Genomic DNA, 20,659 nt, shown 5'->3' with positions numbered 1-20,659 from the left:
CACATGCGGAAATGACAAATGGTGCCTCTAGCCAATATTTTGTAGGAGGGATTTCAAACACATACTGAAATGTCAGATTTGCTTAAATAAAGCACTCAGTTGCTCTAGTTCAAATAAATCCATTTTAAACGGGGGGCGGGAGGGCATGGACTGTGTGGTTTGGATAGCAATGGAGAAGTCCATTGAAAAGCCTGGGATGAACAAATGAGTAATTGCACCCATGGCACTTTCTCAAAATTCCAGATATGCTCACTGGCTCACAGTTGTTGCCAGCCCCTGGTTCACAATGTTCAAAATGCTTCACACACATCCTAATAGCAGCCCTTACAATAACCTTGCAAGGTAGGTTAGTATCGTTGTTTTCATATTGCAGATGGAGGAAGCTAATAAAGAGAGAGTGGCTTGCCTTCAACCATTTAATGAGTTTGTGACTGAGGCAAGGTTCCAGCTGAGAACTTTCTGGTGTGTATTGCAACCTCTTAGCTGCCATGGCACCTGTCAGTTTTAAGGAAATTAATAAATGCATATGAGCAATAATATCTCACTATATCTGCCCCACCTCCCATCCCAGTTTAAGGACTGGGGAAACTTGGATAATAAGTTATCACAGTGGTCAACCTGTCATGGCCTCAAAAGTCTCTCATTTGCTTATATTGTAAGGACTTGAATTGATGTTGAAAGTTCATTTAAGGCGGTGGAAAGATTCCATAAATTATTTCTGCTCAGTCCGGAAGTATGATTCAATCTGCTCCAAGGACCTTCCTTTGGTTTCGGGAATGAAAAACGTGAAGATAAGGTTCACTATGCAGATGGCCCCAAAGAAGAAGAAAGGAACCTCCAGACCATACTGTGCCTGGAAAAGAAAAAGAAATTATCCTTTGGACAAGCAGAGAAAGAGGACATGGGGCAGAGTGAAAAGTACTTATTTATGCATTAAATCTATTTCCTACATGCTCCTCCCACTTTTGACTGTGGCCTTGCCCACTAGTCATCTGTGACCCCTGTGGTAAAAAAAAAAAAAATCCCCAACCCTGCTCTAGACCCTGGTGAGGATACTGAGACTTTGGCTTCATTCACACCACTATGCGCTATGGTGGCACTATGATGCCACTTTAAATAGTCATGGTTTCCTCCAAAGGATTCTGTGGGTTGTACAGTGGTAGCTCGGGTTACATACGCTTCAGGTTACAGACTCTGCTAACCCAGAAACAGTGCTTCAGGTTAAGAACTTTGCTTCAGGGTAAGAACAGAAATCGTGCTCCGGTGGCGCGGCAGCAGCAGGAGGCCCTATTAGCTAAAGTGGTGCTTCAGGTTAAGAACAGTTTCAGGTTAAGAACGGACCTCCGGAACGAACTAAGTACTTAACCTGAGGTACCACTGTAGTTTGTTAAGAGTGCTGAAGGTTCCTAGGATCAGGGGTCAGACTGTTAAAGCAGGTTAGGGCTGTTACCAGCTTAAAACGCCGCTAGGTCCTTTTTCTCAGTTTCACCTGAAGCTGGGTTTGTGGGGTTAAACACATCAAAACATAATATTCCATAAGAAATGACACGATAGATACAGATTGTGGTGGGGCTGCACTGAAGGTGAATGGGGGTGTGTACACAGCCCCTTTCTGTGGCATATCTCGCAACATGTATGAAGTCTCTTATTCAGGGCCGTCTTAATCATATGCGGCGCTGGGGTACAAAGATCCGCCTGGCGCACACACCCCCAAGTCGACCTTTTTTAGGGGGGGACCCCAAAGTTGTTGACATTTTTTTAGGGCGGGCCAGCGAGGTGCACACAGCAAAGCTGGTTGGGCTGGCCACCTCAGCAGCAACAGAGGAGTCTGAGGCAGTGGTGGTGGCAGCGACAGAGCAAGGCTGGGGCCAGGCACTTGGGGGGGGGGAGGGGAGGGCAAGCAGAGCCCAGCACAACAGTAGAGCCAGAGGTGGCGGTGACTGAGTGAAGCCAGGCGCCTTGTGTGATCAGCGTGCTCTGGGCGGGCCTCTCAACGGCCCGCCAATCCCAGGCACGCAGGAGTGTGGAGTCAGCCGGCTGCCTCAGCACCTCGCTTGCCCGCAGCAGAACTGCTGCTGCACTCTGACGGGCTCTGCTCTGCTCGGCAGCAGCTGTCGGCTCTTCCCAATCTCCGGACTCCAAATCTCGGCCCCAGACTCTTGGCCTGGTGCCCCTGAGAGCCCGGCGCCTGAGTGCCCCGCACCCCTTGCACCTAAGGGTAAGACGACCCTGCTCTTCTTCCTCTACTTACCTTAACCAACAGAAAGACTTTTGTCAAGACAAAGGCAGTCAACCAGCTCACAAGCACACAGAGCCCAGACACTGTCCCTCGGGCCTTCAGTGGGAGAATCTCAGCCATCAGCAGCCAGGTGATGGGGCCCCAACCGATGGCATAACCTAGAGACAGGAAAGAGGAGCCCCTCTGAAAAACCTCAGGCAAAGCTGAATGACTAGTCCTTCCTCAAACATGTTAGTGTGGCAAACCAAAACAGCTATAAATGTCAATTTTGATTTAGTTCTGTTCTATAACAGCAGGTGTAGGGAAGCTTTGGCATAAGGAGAGCCCTGCTGGCTCAGAGCAAAGGCCCATCTAATCCAGTATCCTGTTGTTATAGTGGCCAACCACATACCCCAAAGGGAAGCCAATAAACAGGTTCTGAGCACAACAGCATTCTCCCAACTCATGTTCCCCAGTGACAGGTACTGGAGGTAATGCACTTCCATCATGACTGGTAGTCATTGACAGGCTCCTCTTCCTCCATGAATTTGTACAGTACTCTTTTAAAGTCATCCAAGCCGGTGGTCATCATTGCCTCTTGTGGATTCCATAGTTAAACTATGTGCTGTGTGAAGAAGGACTTTCTCTGATCTGTCCTGCATCTTCCAACATTTGGCTTCACTGGATGTCAATGAATTCCAGCATTATGACAGACAAGAGAAAAGTCCCTCTCTTTCCACATTCTCCACACCTTGCATAATTTTATACTATAAATGCCCTGTGATCCTCACTTGAAGGATGGTATATAAATTTAATTTGCAATAATAATAAGCCACATCAAGCTACTGCTTAAAACATTCAGAGGGTATCTGGGTGGCTTCCTGTTCTTGACAATAACATACCTACAATGAAGACCATGGTGGCGATCAGAGGGATGACGGTGAGGCCACTTATCCAGCTGGTAGCCAGGCCCTCGTGGCTACTACTGTTAACCATAATTGCTGAATTATGGGAATATTGAGGTATGAAGTGGATGTAGAAGCCCAAAGTCAAGTTTGAGGCAAGCATAATGATGGCTGTAAAAAAAGAACAACAGTGTGAGATGTGAGGGTTATTTATGTCTGGGAATTTCCTCAACCTGCTCATTATTTCACACCCAGTCTCTGGATCCTGACATTCTAGGGAGATGGCCCTGTGGCTAAGAACCTACTGCCCCCCCCCCCGTAAAGTGCTTGGGGTAGGAGAACTTTGGCCTACCCCATGGATGTTGCTGAACTACAACTACCATCCCTAGTGTAGTTTAATGACCAATCTCTCTTCAGAAGGAACTCCAGAATTGTAGCTCTGTGAAGGCCATAAGGGGTTTCCTTAACAGCTTTCACTACCCTTAACTACAGCTCCCAGAATTCTTGTGTGGAAAACATGACTGTTTAAAGTGGTATCATAGTAGTTTAAATGTGTGGTGTGAATGTGGCCTAGGTTGGAAAGGCAAATGTTGCAAAGCACCAGCGGCACATTTTACTTTATTGGGTATCTGGTTTGGGGGGTGATGGGGAGAGAATGCCCACCCATACCCCACATGTTCAGTGCTTTCAATTCAATACTTTATCTCTCCCCCTCTCTCTCCCCCACACCCCAAAGATTGAATCAAACAATTCCCCAAAGCTGGTTTTGACTCTGCAAAATAGATCTATAGATGCACCAGGTGGGGTGTGATAAGAGTGGACAAAACCTGCACCTGAGATATATAGAAGAACCTTCCTTCCGACTTTATCCATTGAGAAGGTGGCAACTGCCACTGATGCTAAGCGTACGGCCCCCACGATAACAGCATCATATTGCGGCTCCTGCAAAGGTAAAAGGAGAAACCATTTAGCGTGTCTGAGGCTCCTTCTTCCCTGAGTCAGCATTTTCTTAAAACAGACGCACACAGCGAACAGGAGATAACTGGCCAAACTGGACATGATAATAAATCCTCCCCCGCCCCCAACCCATTTCCCCTTTTTCTCGTGTCTCTTTAGGTTGTAAGCCTGAGGAAAATTAGTGTTTTATTTTCTGTTACGAGAACAAATTTAATAAACTAAGAATGATATAATATTTTTTCTTAATCATGTGTGGATGTTGATGAGGAGCAATTTTTTATGGTGATTCCAAATGCCACATTTAGTTTCATGTCTAGTTTGGTGCTGGGGTGTGGGGAACGTACAGGTTGTAAAGGTATTTTATTTTATTTATCACCTCTATATGCCACCTTTTCTCAAGGTGGTGCACATCGTTTCCCTCCTCCCCAGTTCATCCTTACAAAAATCCTGTGAGGTAAATTAGGCAGAGAGATGGTGACTGGCGCAAGGTCACTCAAGCAGCTTCATGGCTGAGTCAGGATTCGAACCCTGGTCTCCCAGGTCCTGGTCCAACACCCTAACCATTGTGCCACAATGGTAGAAACGAAACACACAGTGAACAAGCAGCGCCCTCCCTTCTGTAGGCTGATTTGGTATTTGATTCCCTCGATGCTGTTAAATTAGAACTCCCATCAGCCCATCAGCATAGGCAATCGTCAGGGGAGTTGCGGGGCAGGGGCTGTCTTTGTAATGGAAAACTTTAATAAAAACATGGGGAAACACCCTCCCCTTGGGCAGTGATACTGATGTAGAACAGAATGTCTCCCCTTTCATCTGAGGAACGTTGGAAGGCATGCTTTAAAAACTAAATTACATCTGCTCCATACATTTAAATCACTCTCTTATCACTTTAAGCAGTCATGGCTTCCCCCAAAGCATCCTGGGAACTGTTGTTAGAAGGCCCCTTCACAAATGAGAGTTAGCAGGATATTTCAATGGAAGCCAAAAAAGGAAGGCAGTGGGTGGAATGGGGGTGGGGACAGGTCCTGAGGAGAATTTCGGATAAGTGGCTAGCTTACCAATATGACCTCTGTGCTGTTAAATATCACCTGCAAGTATACAAGAATGGGGGTAACCCCTGAGAGCTGCTGCAGGAACCTCATCATCAAGGTGATAGCCAGCGGTTTCCAGATGTAGGGCTGCTTGATCTCTTTCCAAGAAATTGGTCTGTTCTAAGGAAATATGGATACAAACGGCTCAGACAGATCCATTTCACACACACCCAGGAACAAGATCAGGATTTCGTGGAATGGCCTCCAAGGAATGGAATGATGCCTCCTCTTTTGCTTGGCTCTCCCTTTCTATAGACAATTGCTGTATGCGTGAGGAGCCTTTGGCCTTCCAGAAAGTGCTGAAGTACCATTCTCCCCTGGGAGTTGTAGTTCAGCAGCACCTGAAGGGTCAATGGCTCCTCACACCTGTTCTACATAAAGAAGAAGACAGATTCACATCGCACTTGAGGATCTGTTGCCTTCCAGGTCAACGGAGGAGGAATTCCTGTGGGAAACTATTTCCATTCAGGGGCATATTCTAGACTTGGCCAACCTGGTGCCCTCTAGATGTTTTGAACTATAATTCCCACCAGCACCAGCAAGCATACACAGCTAGGCAGGCTATTTCAAAAGCTTCAAAGGCGGGGAAGACAGTGCGGGGGAGCCAGGGTCGTCTTAAGCATATCTGGCGCCATGGTGCAAGGATCCCTCTGCTGCCCCCCACCCCCACCCTCACGTTTCCTTCTGGGCAGGCAATGGCTGGAGGGCAGCTCCTCCGGCGGGGCGGAGGCTCCTGGTGCGGCGCGACATGGCGGAGGTGGGCGAGGGCGGCGAGCTGATGCCTGGAGGCGCAGCATCCAGCCTCCGCCTCTTCCCTGGCGCCCTCCAGAACATGGTGCCATGGCGCCCCGTGCCACTAGCCTCTATGGCTAAGACGCCCCTGGGGTGTGTGTGCAATACTCAGACTACAGTGTTAAGTAACTGTAGCTTTAAAACTCCAGGGCACTTTGCAAAGGAATCTGCCAGACTGCAGATTCTGAAATGGGCCACTGACCTGCCCCTGGTCATAATCCTCTTGGGTTGGATTAAGTACTGTACTTTTCCATGTATGAGACTATGTTTTTTACTGAAAAATTATGTTTAAAAATAGGGGGTTGTCTTACACATGGGTAGTGCCTAGCGGGGACGTGGGATTTTCTTAATTTTTAGTCCCCCAAAATAGGGGGCATCTTATACACGGGTGCGTGTTATACACGGAAAAGTATGGTAAGTGAGATTTAGAATCTGAGTAAAGGCAGATTCCTCCTCCAGCCCTACTTTTGAGACACAAGAGTGTAATTTGGGAGCAGGGGGCACAGAAGGAGATCAGAAAATTGGGGTGATGCCACTTTAGACTTCTCCTAGTTAACTGCAAACTGCGAGGCAGTTTTTATATTACATATATTATATATATATGGAAGTCTGTTCTTAAACCGAAACTGTTCTTAAACTGAGGTGCTCTCTCCCTAATGAGGCCTCCTGCAGCTGGTGCCCTTCCACCATTCGGCTTCCATTCTTAGACCGAGGTAAATTTCGCAAACCAGGACACTACTTCCAGTTTTGCGGAGTAGTTCGTAAACAGAACTGTTCTTAAACTGAGGTACCACTGTACAAACTAAAACACAGCCCTCCTTCAAAATTCACACTTTGCCAAATTTTGTAGTGCTGCACTTCAGCCAAGTAAGGTGTACAAAAATGAAAATGCTATGCAAAGCATCCATAAAAATGCATATATGGGTGAAAATTGGTTCAAAAATGCATTGAATTAGAGAAAAGTGGCCTTGCCAAAAAAATAAATATGGGGGGGGGGGACATTAGGCAACATCTCATTAAAAGATGTGTACAGTAAGAGAAATTCACACAAAAATGCTGACAAATTTTCACAGGAGCTTTTTTTTTTTTTTTTGTAAGTTGCAAAAGGATGTGAAAATGTGGAGAACTGAATTTACGACTGGAACAAAGGAACTGAAATTGACATGTTCGCCCATCCTTCCATAGCACACCTGCTCACTGAAGCTTTCCTTGATTCGCTCGTATTCCCACCAGTACTCTGCTTTTGCTCCTCTCAGCCATACCAGGGCATCCAGGGCCTTATCCTCCTTCCCCTTGGAGACCAGAAAACGAGGTGAGTCAGGCATGAAAGACAGCAATACGATCATGAGAAGGACGGGCACCTGTCCAGCCACTGCCATCCAGCGCCAGGGAACAACGAGGCCTGCAGTGGGAAGAGGACAGAGCAAGAGGTGAGTGAAGGACTGTCTCCAACAAGCTGCAACAGTAATAAACAACCATACCCCTCTACTCCCCATGTTCAGAGCTGGTGTAGTCCACACTTGGGGAACCTTTGGGCCTCCAGATGTTGCTGAATTACTGCTCCCATCATCCCTGGCTGTTGGCCGTGCTGACTGGGGCTGATATAGCCCATGAGTATCTGGAGGGCCAAAGATTACCCATACCTATTGTAGTCCAATATCAGCTGGAAGATACCATGGTGACTGCCCCAGCTTTGGGCACAACAGCTTAAATGTACAGTAATTCCAGTCCTTTTTGTCATCTTGGGAAGGCCTACAACATTACTGCTGGATCCCCTTTCTCTCTCCATTCCTTTACCAGCCAGGCTGTTTCAAAAACCTTACATGTTCTGAGTTAATTGGCAGGCGCCCTGAGCGACTGCATTATCTCTACCCAATCTGTTGTTTCGATCTCAGGTTTTGCAACCAAGAGCCTGACTGCGACATTATCGGCTCCCCAATCCTGTCCAGTGTGTTTGGTCTTCCGTGGGCACTTCCTGGCTCTTGAGTTACACAGTCCTTGCCTCTTGAATGTCAACCTGAACATTTACAGAAAAGGTTGCCTGGCCCCTGAAAGAGTAACCTGAAGAGCCAGTGTGGTGCAATGGTTGGAGAGTTGGACTACGACCTGGGAGGCCAGGGTTCAAATCTATCTGATTCCAACAGGAAGTAGCTTTCGTGACTCCAATCATTGGTTCATCTAGCTCAGTAGTGCCTGCACTGGATGTCAACAGAGCTCGAAAGGTTTCAGATGTGGGTCTCTCCCAGCCTTAACTGGAGAAGCTGGGGAATGAACATGGCACGCAAAGCAGATGCTCTGTTATGGCGCTATGGCCCTTTCCAGGAATATAAGAAACCACCTTATGTTGAGTCAGCCCATTGGTCCATCTAGCTCAGCGGTTCTCAACCTGTGGGTCCCCAGATGTTGTTGGACTACAACTCCCATCATCCCTGAGCTCTGGCCTTGCTAGCTAGGGGTGATGGAAGTTGTAGTTCAACAACATTTGGGGACCCACAGGTTGAGAAGGGCTGATCTAGCTCATTACTGTCTGTACTTGTCAGGGGTTCAGGAGCAGAGGCACAAGAAAGGGAGGAAATAGAGAGCGAGGGGGAGGAGTCCGAAGGAAATGTTAGCGATGACAGCGGTCCAAGGTCTCTGAGTCTTTCCAGCGAATCGGAAGATTCACAGAAAGGGGCTCCCATGGTCAGAGCAAGGGGGGTGCCTAGGGGGGCACCCCAGGAAGAAGGGGCCAGAGGGGACTCAGAGAGCAGCCGTCGGGAATCAGTACCAGCGTCCACACCAGAGTGCAGTAGGGGGGAGGAGTCCCAGGCATCGGGATCAGGCGGCGCACTGCCAGCGGGAGGACATGAGTCAGGATTGGCCACGCCTCCATCGGGGAGCGAGGAAACGGTCGAGAGGAAGGTTGAAGGCTGGGCGCGCGCGCCAAGTTCAAATGTACAGGAGGGCGGCGCAGTTGTCAGCCCGGATAGGGAGCCAGGTCCCAAAGCCCGCCGAAAAGAGCGGGAGGAGTCAGGGGGGTCCACATCAGCGTCAGAAGAATCCAGAAAGGAAGGGACCCCGGGGGGTAGCAGGACCCAGAGGAGAAAGGAGAGACGGAAGAGGTGGAGTAAGGCTAGAATCTTAAACTGGTGTACAGGGGGCGGAGATTCAGATGGAGCTTCGCCGATCTAAACCCTAGACGTAGAGCTGGGGCGCTCCGGCTTGAAAATGGAAACTGTACTTCAATAAAGACTTTCGTACATTACTACCGGCTAGCGTTGGTCCTCTGTGAGCTGGGACCTGGAGCCAGCTCTGACAGTACTGACTGGCAGCAGTTCTCCAAGAGTTTCAGACAAGGAATAAGAGCCTGCTGGATCAGGCCAATGGCCCTTCTAGTCCAGCATACTGTTCTCACAGTTGCCAACCTGATGCCCCAATGGGTAGCCCACCAGCAGCACCCAAGATCCAGGGCACTCTCCTCTCCTCTGGAGTCTTTCACAGCCCTACCTGGAGCTGCTGGCTATTAAACCTAGGACATTTCTACATGCAAAGCAGAAGCTCTGCCACTGATCTGAAGCCCACGCCCCAGACATTGGCTAAGCTCTGATAACCAATGTGTATTTCTGCCATCATCATCATCATCATCATCATCATCATCATCATTTATTTATACCCCGCCCATCTGGCTGGGTTTCCCCAGCCACTTTGGGCGGCTTCCAACAAAGTATTAAAATACAGTGGTCTGTTAAACATTAAAAGCTTCCCTAAACAGGGCTGCCTTCAGATGTCTTCTAAAAGTCTGGTAGTTGTTGTTCTCTTTGACATCTGGTGGGAGGGCGTTCCACAGGGCGGGTGCCACTACCGAGAAGGCCCTCTGCCTGGTTCCCTGTAACCTGGCTTCCTGCAGTGAGGGAACCACCAGAAGACCCTCGGCGCTGGACCTCAGTGTCAAAGGTCTGAGAAAGGGTTAAACGCAGAATGACTTCAAAAGATCAGATAAATAGCTTGTGAAATTTCCAGTGTTTCTCCAAACAAATAAACAAGGAGTCACTGGGTTGGAAACCCTGCAATTTGGGGAGGTCCTGAGCTGGTCTTACTTGTCCAACCAGAAGACTAGGCCCATGTATTGGAAGAGGGGATGCAAGACTCTGGCAGGGGGAGGAGAAGGATACCTTAATCCTTCCAGAACAAACAAAGCATTCCAATCATCTCTGAAGCCCAGTTCTCCTGTCTGAAGACACCACTGATCTAAGGACCACCAGCCGCCCTACGTTTAAGCCAAATAGTCTGACGCTGATCCGTTCCTCCACAGTTCACATCCAATTACTTGCCTAAAGCATAGAGGAAAAGGGCACCCAAGACGGCCATGATCTGAGGGCAGGAGCCCAAAGCTCCCCGGACTCCAGGGTGAGAGATCTCAGAGATGTACACCTGGAGGGACAGAAAAGGAAGGTAAGTTGCCAGAATTTAATCAGCAGAACAGGGGTGTGTGTGTCCAAATAGGCTTTGCACAGAGTAGACCCAGTGAAATTAATGGACCTATGTTAATAGATGTAGCCACAATTAGGGATGGATGAATCTATCAGTTTCAGCTTCTCTCAGTTTCTTGTTTTAACAAGCATAACATCAGTCATCCATGTTTGTACATCAGCCTGTTTTTTTTAATATATAAATAACATGTCCTCGAAAAAAATTCATCAACATTTTTTGTGCGAATGTCTCCTACTCTATGTGTTATTTCTGAGCAGTTTTGCACTTCTGTACATTATTTTCACTGATATATGCATTGATTCACTTTACCTTAGCACATACATTTTTTGAGACATTGCGTGGCTGGAAAACTGTAGTGCAAAATCCAGATGAGTGGGTATTTTGTAGAATGGCTGTGTTTTGGTTCAAATACTGTGTTGGGAATTGCATTTTTTAAAAGTTTACATTTGAATGGGAACTTAATTTCTCCCCTGTTCCTTGCCACATACTGTCGGATGCAATATGCCTCTGAATTCCAATTGCTGGGATTTATAGGTGTAGAGAACTCTGTTGCACTCAGGGCCCTACAAAGGTAGGTTAGTATGAAAATCAAACCGCTCATGATTGTCAACACTGATTGGCAGTGACTTTCCAAGATTTTAGGCGGGGAAATTTTCCCAGCCCCATCTGGAGATGACAGGGACCTTCTGCATAAAAAGCAGATGCTCTACCACTGAGCTACGACTGTTCCCCTAAAATTAAATTAAGCTTTCCAGTCCTTATGGTTCCGAATAATGGTCTGGTTTAAATGGAAAAACTTGGGAAGCTGCCTTCTACTGAGTCAGACGCACTGCTTCACTATTGTTGACTCTGTTAGTGGCTCTCCAAGGTTTCAGACTGGGGATATTCCCAGCCCTACCTGAAGATGCCAGGTTTTAAATCTGGGACCTTCTGTATGCAAGGCAGATGCTCTCCCATTGTACTATGGTCCTTCCCCTAATATTCCTGTGGTCCTTTCAGGAGACAGAAAGGGGGAACTACAACTCAGGACACCACTACCTCCAACTTCACTATTTTAAATATTGCTCAGCCAGTAAATGGAAGAGGAAGGAAGTGTGTGGCAGAGATAATTATCACTTTACTATCCAGGCTCTTGGGCACATGCCCAAAAGTAGCTGCAGAGGCAAGAAAATCTCTATGACCCATCCAAGTTCCAGTGTGGGCTTGGCAATTCCTGGATGTCCTGGAAGAGGGACTGGTTATTACACCACTCTCAGAATGGTGGTTTTGGGAGGTGAACAGGAGTCTCCTAATGACTCTTGGCACCCTGAACAAACTACACTTCCCAGGATTCTTTGGGAGAAAGCCATGACTGTTTAAAGTGGCCTCAAATTGCTTTCAACATATGGTACACAATTTGAGTTTGCTGGAATGGGATTGAACCTGAAGGAAAAGTACATTGTTGACTTACTGGGATGGAAGCAGAAGTCACTCCGCCAGCAAATCCTGTTAACAGCCTGCCCACCAGCAGCATCCAGGTCCCTTGGGCGCTGGTCATGAAGAGATATCCGATGACAGATGGGACAGCAGAGAACATGATGCTCAGCTTGCGGCCCAGGTAGTCGTTGAAATACATGGTGCTCAAACCACCTGCTGCGACTCCAAGGGTGAACACAGACTGCCAGACACACAAAGAAACAGGGGCAATATGTTAGGAAAGAAAATATGATCATGATGGCGGCCTGAAACCATAGAAATAGGAGTGCAACTAGTGGGCTTTGAATTCAGCACCCTGAGAAATCTGGCCCGGGGGGGAAATAAATTTTCCATGATGAAGGAGAGACTTGAGGGAGCTGTGTATGCATAGCATGGAGAAGAGTACTCTGAGAGCTAATGTAAGGTAGGGCTGCCATACACCTGGCAAACAGAATATGACGGTATTGGTTGTTTGAGATTTTGCAAAAAAAAACCTCAACAACTTTTGTGTTCGAATTGCGTCCGAAATATGGCAACCCTAATATAATGGCCGAAGTGCTGTCACTTGGAAGATGGAGCCTCTTGTTTTCTGTTGCTCCAGATGGCAGGATCTGAACCAATAAATTCAAACGATTAAAAAGAAGATTCCAACTAAACGTAAGGAAGGCATTTCTGACAGTAAAAGCTGTTTGAGAACAGTGGAATGGACTCTCTTAGAAGGTGATGGACTCCTCTTCACTGGAGATTTCTGAACAAATGCCAGGCGGCCATCAGTTGGGGATTCTTTAGCATTGCAGGGGGTTCGACTAGATGACCCTTGTGGTCCCTTCCAGTGGCAGAGCTTCATGCTCTGGCACCGGGGGCAGAGATCAGGCATGGGCGTGGCTGGCGCACATCCTGGGGGCATGGCACACCGCCTGCGGGGTCGTGGTGCCCAGCGCAGGCAGAGGGGCAGCTGCAATGGCGCCCCACTAGGATTGTGCTGCCAAGCGCGGTACGCTCCCCCTGCCCCCCTCTTCCTCCTCCAGTGGTCCCTTCCAGCTCTCAGGGTGATTAGAGTGTCCTATATAGAACTATCAGTATTTTGCCCAGGAAGGAAGCATCACAAGCAAGTCTAGTGGGTTGTATGGTCTGTTCATTAAAGTTATGTTTGTCTTTGGAGTTGGTAATGACACCTGAACAATTACTCTCACTAGAATGAAGATTACAAGCAAGGGGGGCTGGGATAGGTTGTGGAAAATAGGCAGAGCTGACATGCCTCTTAAACCCACCCATCAACTATATTTAAGTATATTTGCATATTGTTAAAGCCTCAGTGTAGGCGATGTTAAGAGAAAGAAAGGAAACATGTGACATTATGGTTTAATTAACAAAAAACTCCCACATTGTCAGACAGGAAGGCCACTTTTAACACAGCCTCCTCTGCTAGAGCAACACACTGAAGCCAAAGCAGCAGCACCCAGTGGATGTATTTATCTCTCTGCCCTACTGGTTAAAATTATCATCCGTTGACTAATCTGATGGATTTGCAGATCGCTCCCCAGATTAAATTTCTTAGGCCTAATCATCTCTGCAAAATACACTTGTTTAATTTTGCAGAATCCTAGAGGTCTTGTAGGCCATCTTCTAATTCAGGTCCCTGGAAAATCTTCCCAGGCCACAACCCTCACCAGCCCTGCTTTGCATACTCCTTGAGTGGTTGAAATGAGCTGGATGAAGGCAAAATACTTCAAGGAATTGCCTCTTTCCATATGAAGCAACTTGGACCCTGAGATCATCTTCTGAGGTCCTTTGTGTGCCTTCTCCATGAGAGATCCGGAGGATGGCAACACGAGAACAGGCCTTTTTGGCAGCAGCTCCCTATGTGTGGAATGCTTTCCCCAGGGAGGTTCATCTGGTGCCTTCATTATACACCTTTAGGCACCAGGCAAAAAAATTCCTCTTTAACCCAAGCCTTTGGCTGATTGACATCCACTGGCCTTTTAAAATGTGTTGGGGAGGAGGGGACTATTGGATTGTTTTTGTTTTAATTATTTATTCCCTGTTTTTACATTGTAGTTTTATGTTGTAACTGCCCTGAGACCTGCAGGTATATTCATTCATTCATTCATTCACCCCGCCCACTCTGAGCGGCTTGCAACACTATATAAAACCACAGAAAAACATCAACCATTAAAAGCTTCCCTATACAGTTATACCTCGAGTTGAATGTGCTTCAGGTTGAGCGCGTTCGGGTTGTGCTCTGCGGCAACCCAGAAGTAACTCGAGCATGCGCAGGCACTCAAAATGACATCATGCGCATGCACGGAAGCGGCGAAACACAACCCACGCACACGCAGACGTGCCATCACGTCTTACGTTCCATTCAGGATGCGAACGGGGCTCCGGAACGGATCCCGTTCACATCCCGAGGTACCATTGTACAGGATTGCCTTCAGATGTCTTCTAAAAGTCGTGTAGTTATTAATATTAGCATTTGCATTGAAGTTCCACCCACTTTTGCCTCTAGCCCCTCCCACAACTGCTATGCAGCCCTTCGAAAGTTATCCAGGAGGGAATGTGGCCCTTGATTGTTATTATTATTAATAATAATAATAATAATAATATTATTACCCTGCCCATCTGGCTGGGTTTCCCCAGCCACTCTGGGCGGCTTCCAACAGAATATTAAAATACAATAGTCTATTAAACATTAAAAGCTTCCCTAAACAGGGCTGCCTTCAGATGTCTTCTAAAAGTCCGGTAGTTGTTTTTCTCTTTGACATCTGGTGGGAGGGTGTTCCACAGGGCAGGTGCCACTACCAAGAAGGCCCTCTGCCTGGTTCCCTGTACCTTGGTTTCTCACAGCGAGGGAACCACCAGAAGGCCCTCGGAGTTGGACCTCAGTGTCTGGGCAGAACGATGGGGGTGGAGACGCTCCTTCAGGTATACTGGACCGAGGCCGTTTAGGTCTTTAAAGGTCAGCACCAACACTTTGAATTGTGCTCGGAAACGTACTGGGAGCCAGTGTAGATCTTTGAAAAAAGGTTCCCCACCCCCTATGCTAATCCAACCACGAGGTCATAGAAGAAAACTTAAGAGCAAGAACATCTCCAGGGCTCATCAGGTTCCAGTTGAAGACTTCCAAAGCAGAGGAGTCTACTCCTCCTCTTGGTAATTGGTTCGTTGCTAAACCTCTCTTACTGACAAAATAATTTCCCTAACGTTCCATCTAAAGCTACCCTCCTGTAACTGAAGCCTATGAGATCCACTTCTGCCCTCTGGAGAAGCAGAGAACCGTTTTGTCCCCTTAGGGATTTGAAAAATGCAATCATGCCCTCTCAACAACCCTGCAAGCGAGGTAGAGTCGACTAATCCAAGATACAGCAACTTGCCCAGAAATAGAAGGCATATCCTTGCTTCAGCCTCACCCCTTCACTCAGCTTGGATTCTTCCATTGCAAAGGTTAAAGCAGATTCTGGGGGCCAACAATCTTTTGGTTGAGCCCAGGGCTGCTGGGTCTCCTGAGGCTCAAGTGATGGCATATAGGCCAGGGGGTGGAGCCTACCAGGATGGGATGGGGCTTGGTCATCATGGAATGGGTGCTAGCAGCAGGGCTGGCCCAATACATTTTGGCACTTGAGCCAAACCACAAAAAGGCACACACACCCCATCACCATCCCTGGAAGGAGTGAGTGAAGATCTACATCAGGATGGGGGGGAGGAGGGAATAAGGACATTCTTTGGGAACAAGGGGGGGAGGAGAATATCAGCACTTCCTGTTTAGCAAAAGGCCGCTGTAGAAGTGGCATGGGGGTGCTGCCAAGGAAGTGGCAGATCTGGCCTCCAAGAAGCATGCTGCAGCTGTCACTTCTGTCACTGGGTAGAAGCAATAAATTTATTGGATGGATGGATCTGTTTCCCTTCTGGGTCCTTCCACCCTTTTGGATACTGCTTCATAGGTGGACCAGCCCTGGCTAGTAGCAAAAGTTCCCAAGCAGAAACTAGACCACCCCACCAGTCTTAAATTTTAATATTTCCCATGGAGACCCAGAGAAAGAGACCTGCAGCTTTGGGTCATATTTTCAGACCTGGCACCCCTTGGGAGCACTGCAATCCAACCGATGGCATGCACCTCTCAGGTCTATTTCTCCCGCCTTTCCTGCTTGCTTGCCAGTCTTACCCCAAACCAGGATGCCGTTGCCTCTGTTAGTCTTAAGTTGTGGACCAGAGATTTTTCCAAAGCAGGGATCACCGGGGAGGTGTAGACTAAAGCAAAACCAAAACTAAAGTTCCCAAGCACAGCAGCGAAGGTGGCAAGGAAGAGCCGATGGTTTTTAAGAGTCCTGGAAAGGAAAGGGAGAGAGAAGAGAACAATTATGGAATGACCAATGTGGTCCATCACGGATGTTGATGGCAAGAGGGTTCCTGTATTTTTATGAGTTTGGTGGAACATAGGAAGAGCCCGGCTGGAATAGGTCAAAATTGGGTGGCCAAGGCAGCCATTGGCAGCATGCCCCTGCCAGGCTGTCAGGCTCCTAGCAACTTGCCCAGGGTTGCCAGGTACTGGTTCTATCATTGAGTGGAGCCTTCCTCTTTTGCAGCTCCATCTTATCATCCTAAACTCCATGCACCTGCCCTCCATGCAGGCTGAATGCAACCCTCCAAGTCTCTCTGTATGGCCCCCTGAACTTTCTCCAGGCCTCGCATGGCTCCTAATCCACACCCTCTTTTAGTGCTTTTTCTTGACTGAAATGTGTCCTTGAACTCTTATGTGTTAAGTATACTTGTTTAATTGACACTGAAATGGTGAATGCCTCTATGTATATTACTAAGGGTTGAACTGGAAATTTCCGAAACTAAAGAAGAGCAACAGGAGCTTTCTGCTCTCTAGCAGGTTGATGATTAACTGTTGATGTCTTCTGGTTTGTCTCGTGACTGACTTAGATCACATGAAAGAGATAGACTGATCTTTTATGCATATGTTAATCTGCGGGGGTCTCTGTTTTGTGTGAGTTGAGTTCTCAAGCAGCCAATAACAAAGGATGTGATAATGAGGTCTCTCCTAAAGGGAAAACAGCTCCAGGCTGTAATGGAGGTTGTGGAGAGACAGACCCTTGGTTTCATATTTTATAAGAAGCCCAACCTGTGTTGGGACATGCACATGACTGTAAGGAATTGTTTTGGATGTATCATTAATGTTTTTGTACCTGTTTTGAAAGAAGATCTGGTTAGTAAAGCTTTGAACAATACTTATGGGTCGGGGCAGCGTTTTATTCCAAGAGGAGTTAGTTTTAATGCATACAATTGCTTCAAGCTGCACAATATTAATATCTGCAATATTATCATGCTTCTTGCTTTACATGTGTTACTTCACCCACTTTTCCCTCTGGCAAATGTGGCCATCGCTGGCATGTAACCCTTGCCAGAACTGAATGCCTTGCCTCAGGCTGAAAATGTTTTCTCCCACTCCTGGATCACAGAAACACAAACAACACTTTATCAAAGTACATGATGTTTTGTACAGGAACCGTAAGCTAAACTGTCAGCTCCCTAGCCACCACCACCAAGAATCCTGGGACCTGTAGTTTTCCCTCCACAGAGGCACATTTCCCAACACCCTTACAAACTACAGTACCCAGGATTCTTTGGGGGAGGGTGAGCCATGTGCTTTAAACATGCGTTAAATATGCTTTAAAAGTATGGTGTGGATCTGGTGTGGGATGAGGACTAGCATCTTAAGCCAAAAGTATTCCAGGAAAGTGGGATTTAAGGGGGAAGAGTTATAAGCAAGAAAGGTGTGCCTCTAAGCATGGGAAGGGAAAAAAGGGAGATGAAATTAGCAGAGCTGTCTTAAGAGAGGCAGAAACTTTACCTGTAATATTCTTGTTCCGCCTGCTGAGCATCTTTCTCCTTCAAGCTTTGATAATCTTCTCTAGGCTCCTTGCAGAGGAGCGGCTCTTTGATGCGGGGATCCAGGGTGGCTCAAGGTGTGCCTTTCCCTCTCAGAGAGAGATGGAGATGCAGCTGGGGGGCACAGAGCTGTTTGCCCAGTTGTTCCCACTCCCTCTGCACCAGGAGATGCTGTTTGCCTTCCAGCAAACCTTCCTTCCCCAAATGGGCAAGGAAAAAGCAGAAAAGGCAAAAATAATAGCAACTGTAGAAGAAACACCAAACGAAGTGTGCTATTGGGGAGGAAATCTCTGTTCTGGTTGGTCTAGCAGCAGACCAAAAAGAGGAAGTCAGGGAGGATGAGCAAACAGGGTGTAGAAATAAGATAACAGAGGAGATATCATGCTTGAGCTGGGTGACAAAGATAGGCAAATCAGATGGGTGGGATACAAATAATAAAACCATTATTATTGCCATTATCCTTGTTATATTAGAAGAGAATCTAGCTCCCTTGGGCTGTGTGCATGCCATACATTTAAAACACACATCTCCAAAGGATCCTGGCAATTCCAGTTGACTCCTCACAGAGCAACTAATTCCCAGCAGCCATAACAATGGTGGGGGGATGTGATGCATGCTGTGTATGCAGTGTTTGTCTTCTCTATCCCCAATAGGTCTCTCTCCCAAGGTCAACTGGGGGAGGCTGCACCCTGCAGCTAAGCCCCTCCCACCATCTTCCCTCAGTTCCACCCACCCACCCTGTTCTACCCTAACCTATGGGCATTCCAGTATCTGTGGCAAAAATCTTATGACATGCTGGATCCCTGACAGGAATTTTCCCAAGTCCAAGACCCCTTAAAGATTCCCACCCAGATGCTGCCTAAACAATTTCGCCAAAGAAGAGCCCATGACCCTTCCCAAGGAAGGTCTATTCTACTGTCAAGCAGCTCCTTCTGTTAGGAAGTCTCTCCTAAGGTTCATTGTGAATGAGCAAAGCTTGACATAGGTCTGAACCCAGTTTGTTCCACAAGTATTTTATGCCCATAATTTTAAGTGGGTCCACTCTGTGTAGGACTAGTATTGAATACAACCCAACGCTTTTTTAATAGTGGAAATGTAGGACCTATTCCATATCTGCTATTGGGTTGGCCCTACAGCACAACAGGCTTTCATTCAGTAGGTGGTGTATCTGTTTTTTACTAACCCACTGGTGGTCTCCCCCACTCAATTGCCACAAGGCCTTGAAGGGGGGTGAAAGCTGTCCACAGGATCAGCCCAGCCATTTGACTGCAGCATCTATATCTTCCTGGGTTTGGGAGACCTGTGGCCCTCCAGATGTTGGTGGGCTCCAGTTCCCATCATCCCTGATCTTCAGCTATACTGGCTGGGGCTAATGGGAACTGGAGTTCAACAGCTATACACAGGGAAACTGAGGTTCTCCATTCCTCACAGATACACTGCAGCCACATGGGATCACACCACATGAAAACAGCAAGCCATGTGTATGTGAGAGACTAAGAAGTCTCAGGGGCATTAGAACAGCCAACTTTTTCTTACAAGCTTTACTCTTGTGCTATATTTTTAACTGGCCAAAAGCACTGGGTCTTCCTGAACCGCTGTGTGCTGGAAGTGGGGGAAACCACAGGCTGCGTTTCCCCCACCTCTCCATGGAAATAGCTCAACCTGTTGAATTTTTGCTTGGTGTGCAGGTGTTGCAGGCGATTGACTTAAAACAGGGCATACGGCACCCTTAAGGGTGGTTCATTCTGGGAATCTCCACTTTCAGTGGAAACAGCCAGCTTGCTTTTGCTTTCCAAAAGAAGCAGCGCAAACATTATTGCATAGTTACTGGTTAGGACTTGCCAAACCTTTGCTAATTTGTGTGGCTTGCCTGGCGGCTTCACTACATACTTTTAGGCACCAGGCAAAAGGCTTTCTTTTTAGCCGGGCTGATTAACATTCCATGTTCTTTTAAATGTGTTTGGTTGAAAGGGGTTATTGGCTCGTTTGTTTGTTTTTTGTTCTTGCTTTTATTATGTGAACCGCCCTGTGATCTTCGGGTGAAGGGTGGTATGCAAATTTAATAAATATAAATAATTATAATAGTTCAGCTACTGTGATGTCTTTGAATCTTATCCACTGCAATTGGGGGGGGGGGCTTTAACACAAAGGCATGGGAAACCTGTGGCCTGTAGTTGATGGACTACAGTTCCCATCTCCCTCAGCCAGCATAACCTGTGTCTAGGGCTGGGGGAGAAGTTAGTTTCTGCTCACATTTAAAGACGAATCTATCTGATTTGAACTTTCCAAAACCATGTGCAGATTGAAACGCAGCCTCCCTTCTCAGAATTTTGCAAGCCAGATCTCCAGTCATGTATTGTGTACAGAATTCTATATATTGGCTTGAAGTGTGCATAAAGATGTCTATATTAATGGGAACATGATACAAAGATGTTGGGGTGTTACAGTAAAATCTGGGTGCGAGGCTGCTCTGCCACCCAGCTTGTCGGACTAAGTCCGCGGGTCCCTTCGGAGGAAAATGAGCTCAGCCGGAGACAGGAGCAAGATGCAGAAGATCCAAGTTTATTGCGCAACAGGTTCAAGGCGAGATTGAACAGCGAGAAAGGGGTGACATGAACTTTTGAAACTTCCCTCCATGTCCCAGGGTACAATGCAAAATACATCATAGTTACATAATGAATACATTAAGGAGAGGTTGGGTTACACAGATTACATCACGAATACATTAGGAAGAGGTTGGGTTACACCGGATTAACATATGGAGGACGGAGGGGGAATATGCAGAGCTGGAGATGTGCACAGATAAGCACATCCTGAGTACCGGTGATGAGAAGACAATGGTCCATGTATGCATAGTCTGCCACCTGGCATTTCCGGAG

The 20,659-nt window shown here is 47.2% G+C and overlaps 1 protein-coding gene across 1 annotated transcript; it reads right to left on the bottom strand.

The window, feature by feature from the left end:
• Nucleotides 1–402: 402 nt before the first annotated feature.
• Nucleotides 403–15,387, bottom strand: SLC2A6 (solute carrier family 2 member 6). Its single transcript, XM_083422792.1, has 9 exons — nucleotides 15,263–15,387; nucleotides 11,884–12,090; nucleotides 10,274–10,373; nucleotides 7,154–7,365; nucleotides 5,139–5,291; nucleotides 3,957–4,065; nucleotides 3,121–3,294; nucleotides 2,252–2,397; nucleotides 403–853 (listed from the first exon to the last, which is right to left on the bottom strand). The coding sequence occupies exons 1-9, from the start codon at nucleotides 15,323–15,325 to the stop codon at nucleotides 713–715; spliced, it is 1,305 nt and encodes a 434-aa protein (XP_083278918.1). The 5' UTR covers nucleotides 15,326–15,387; the 3' UTR covers nucleotides 403–712.
• Between the last annotated feature and the right edge of the window lie 5,272 nt (nucleotides 15,388–20,659).

This window comes from Podarcis tiliguerta (genome assembly GCF_965153285.1).
Source record: "Podarcis tiliguerta genome assembly, chromosome: Z".
Taxonomy (NCBI): Eukaryota; Metazoa; Chordata; class Lepidosauria; order Squamata; family Lacertidae; genus Podarcis; species Podarcis tiliguerta.
Note: the sequence above shows the minus strand (reverse complement) of the source record. Positions and strands in the feature narration are given on the sequence as shown.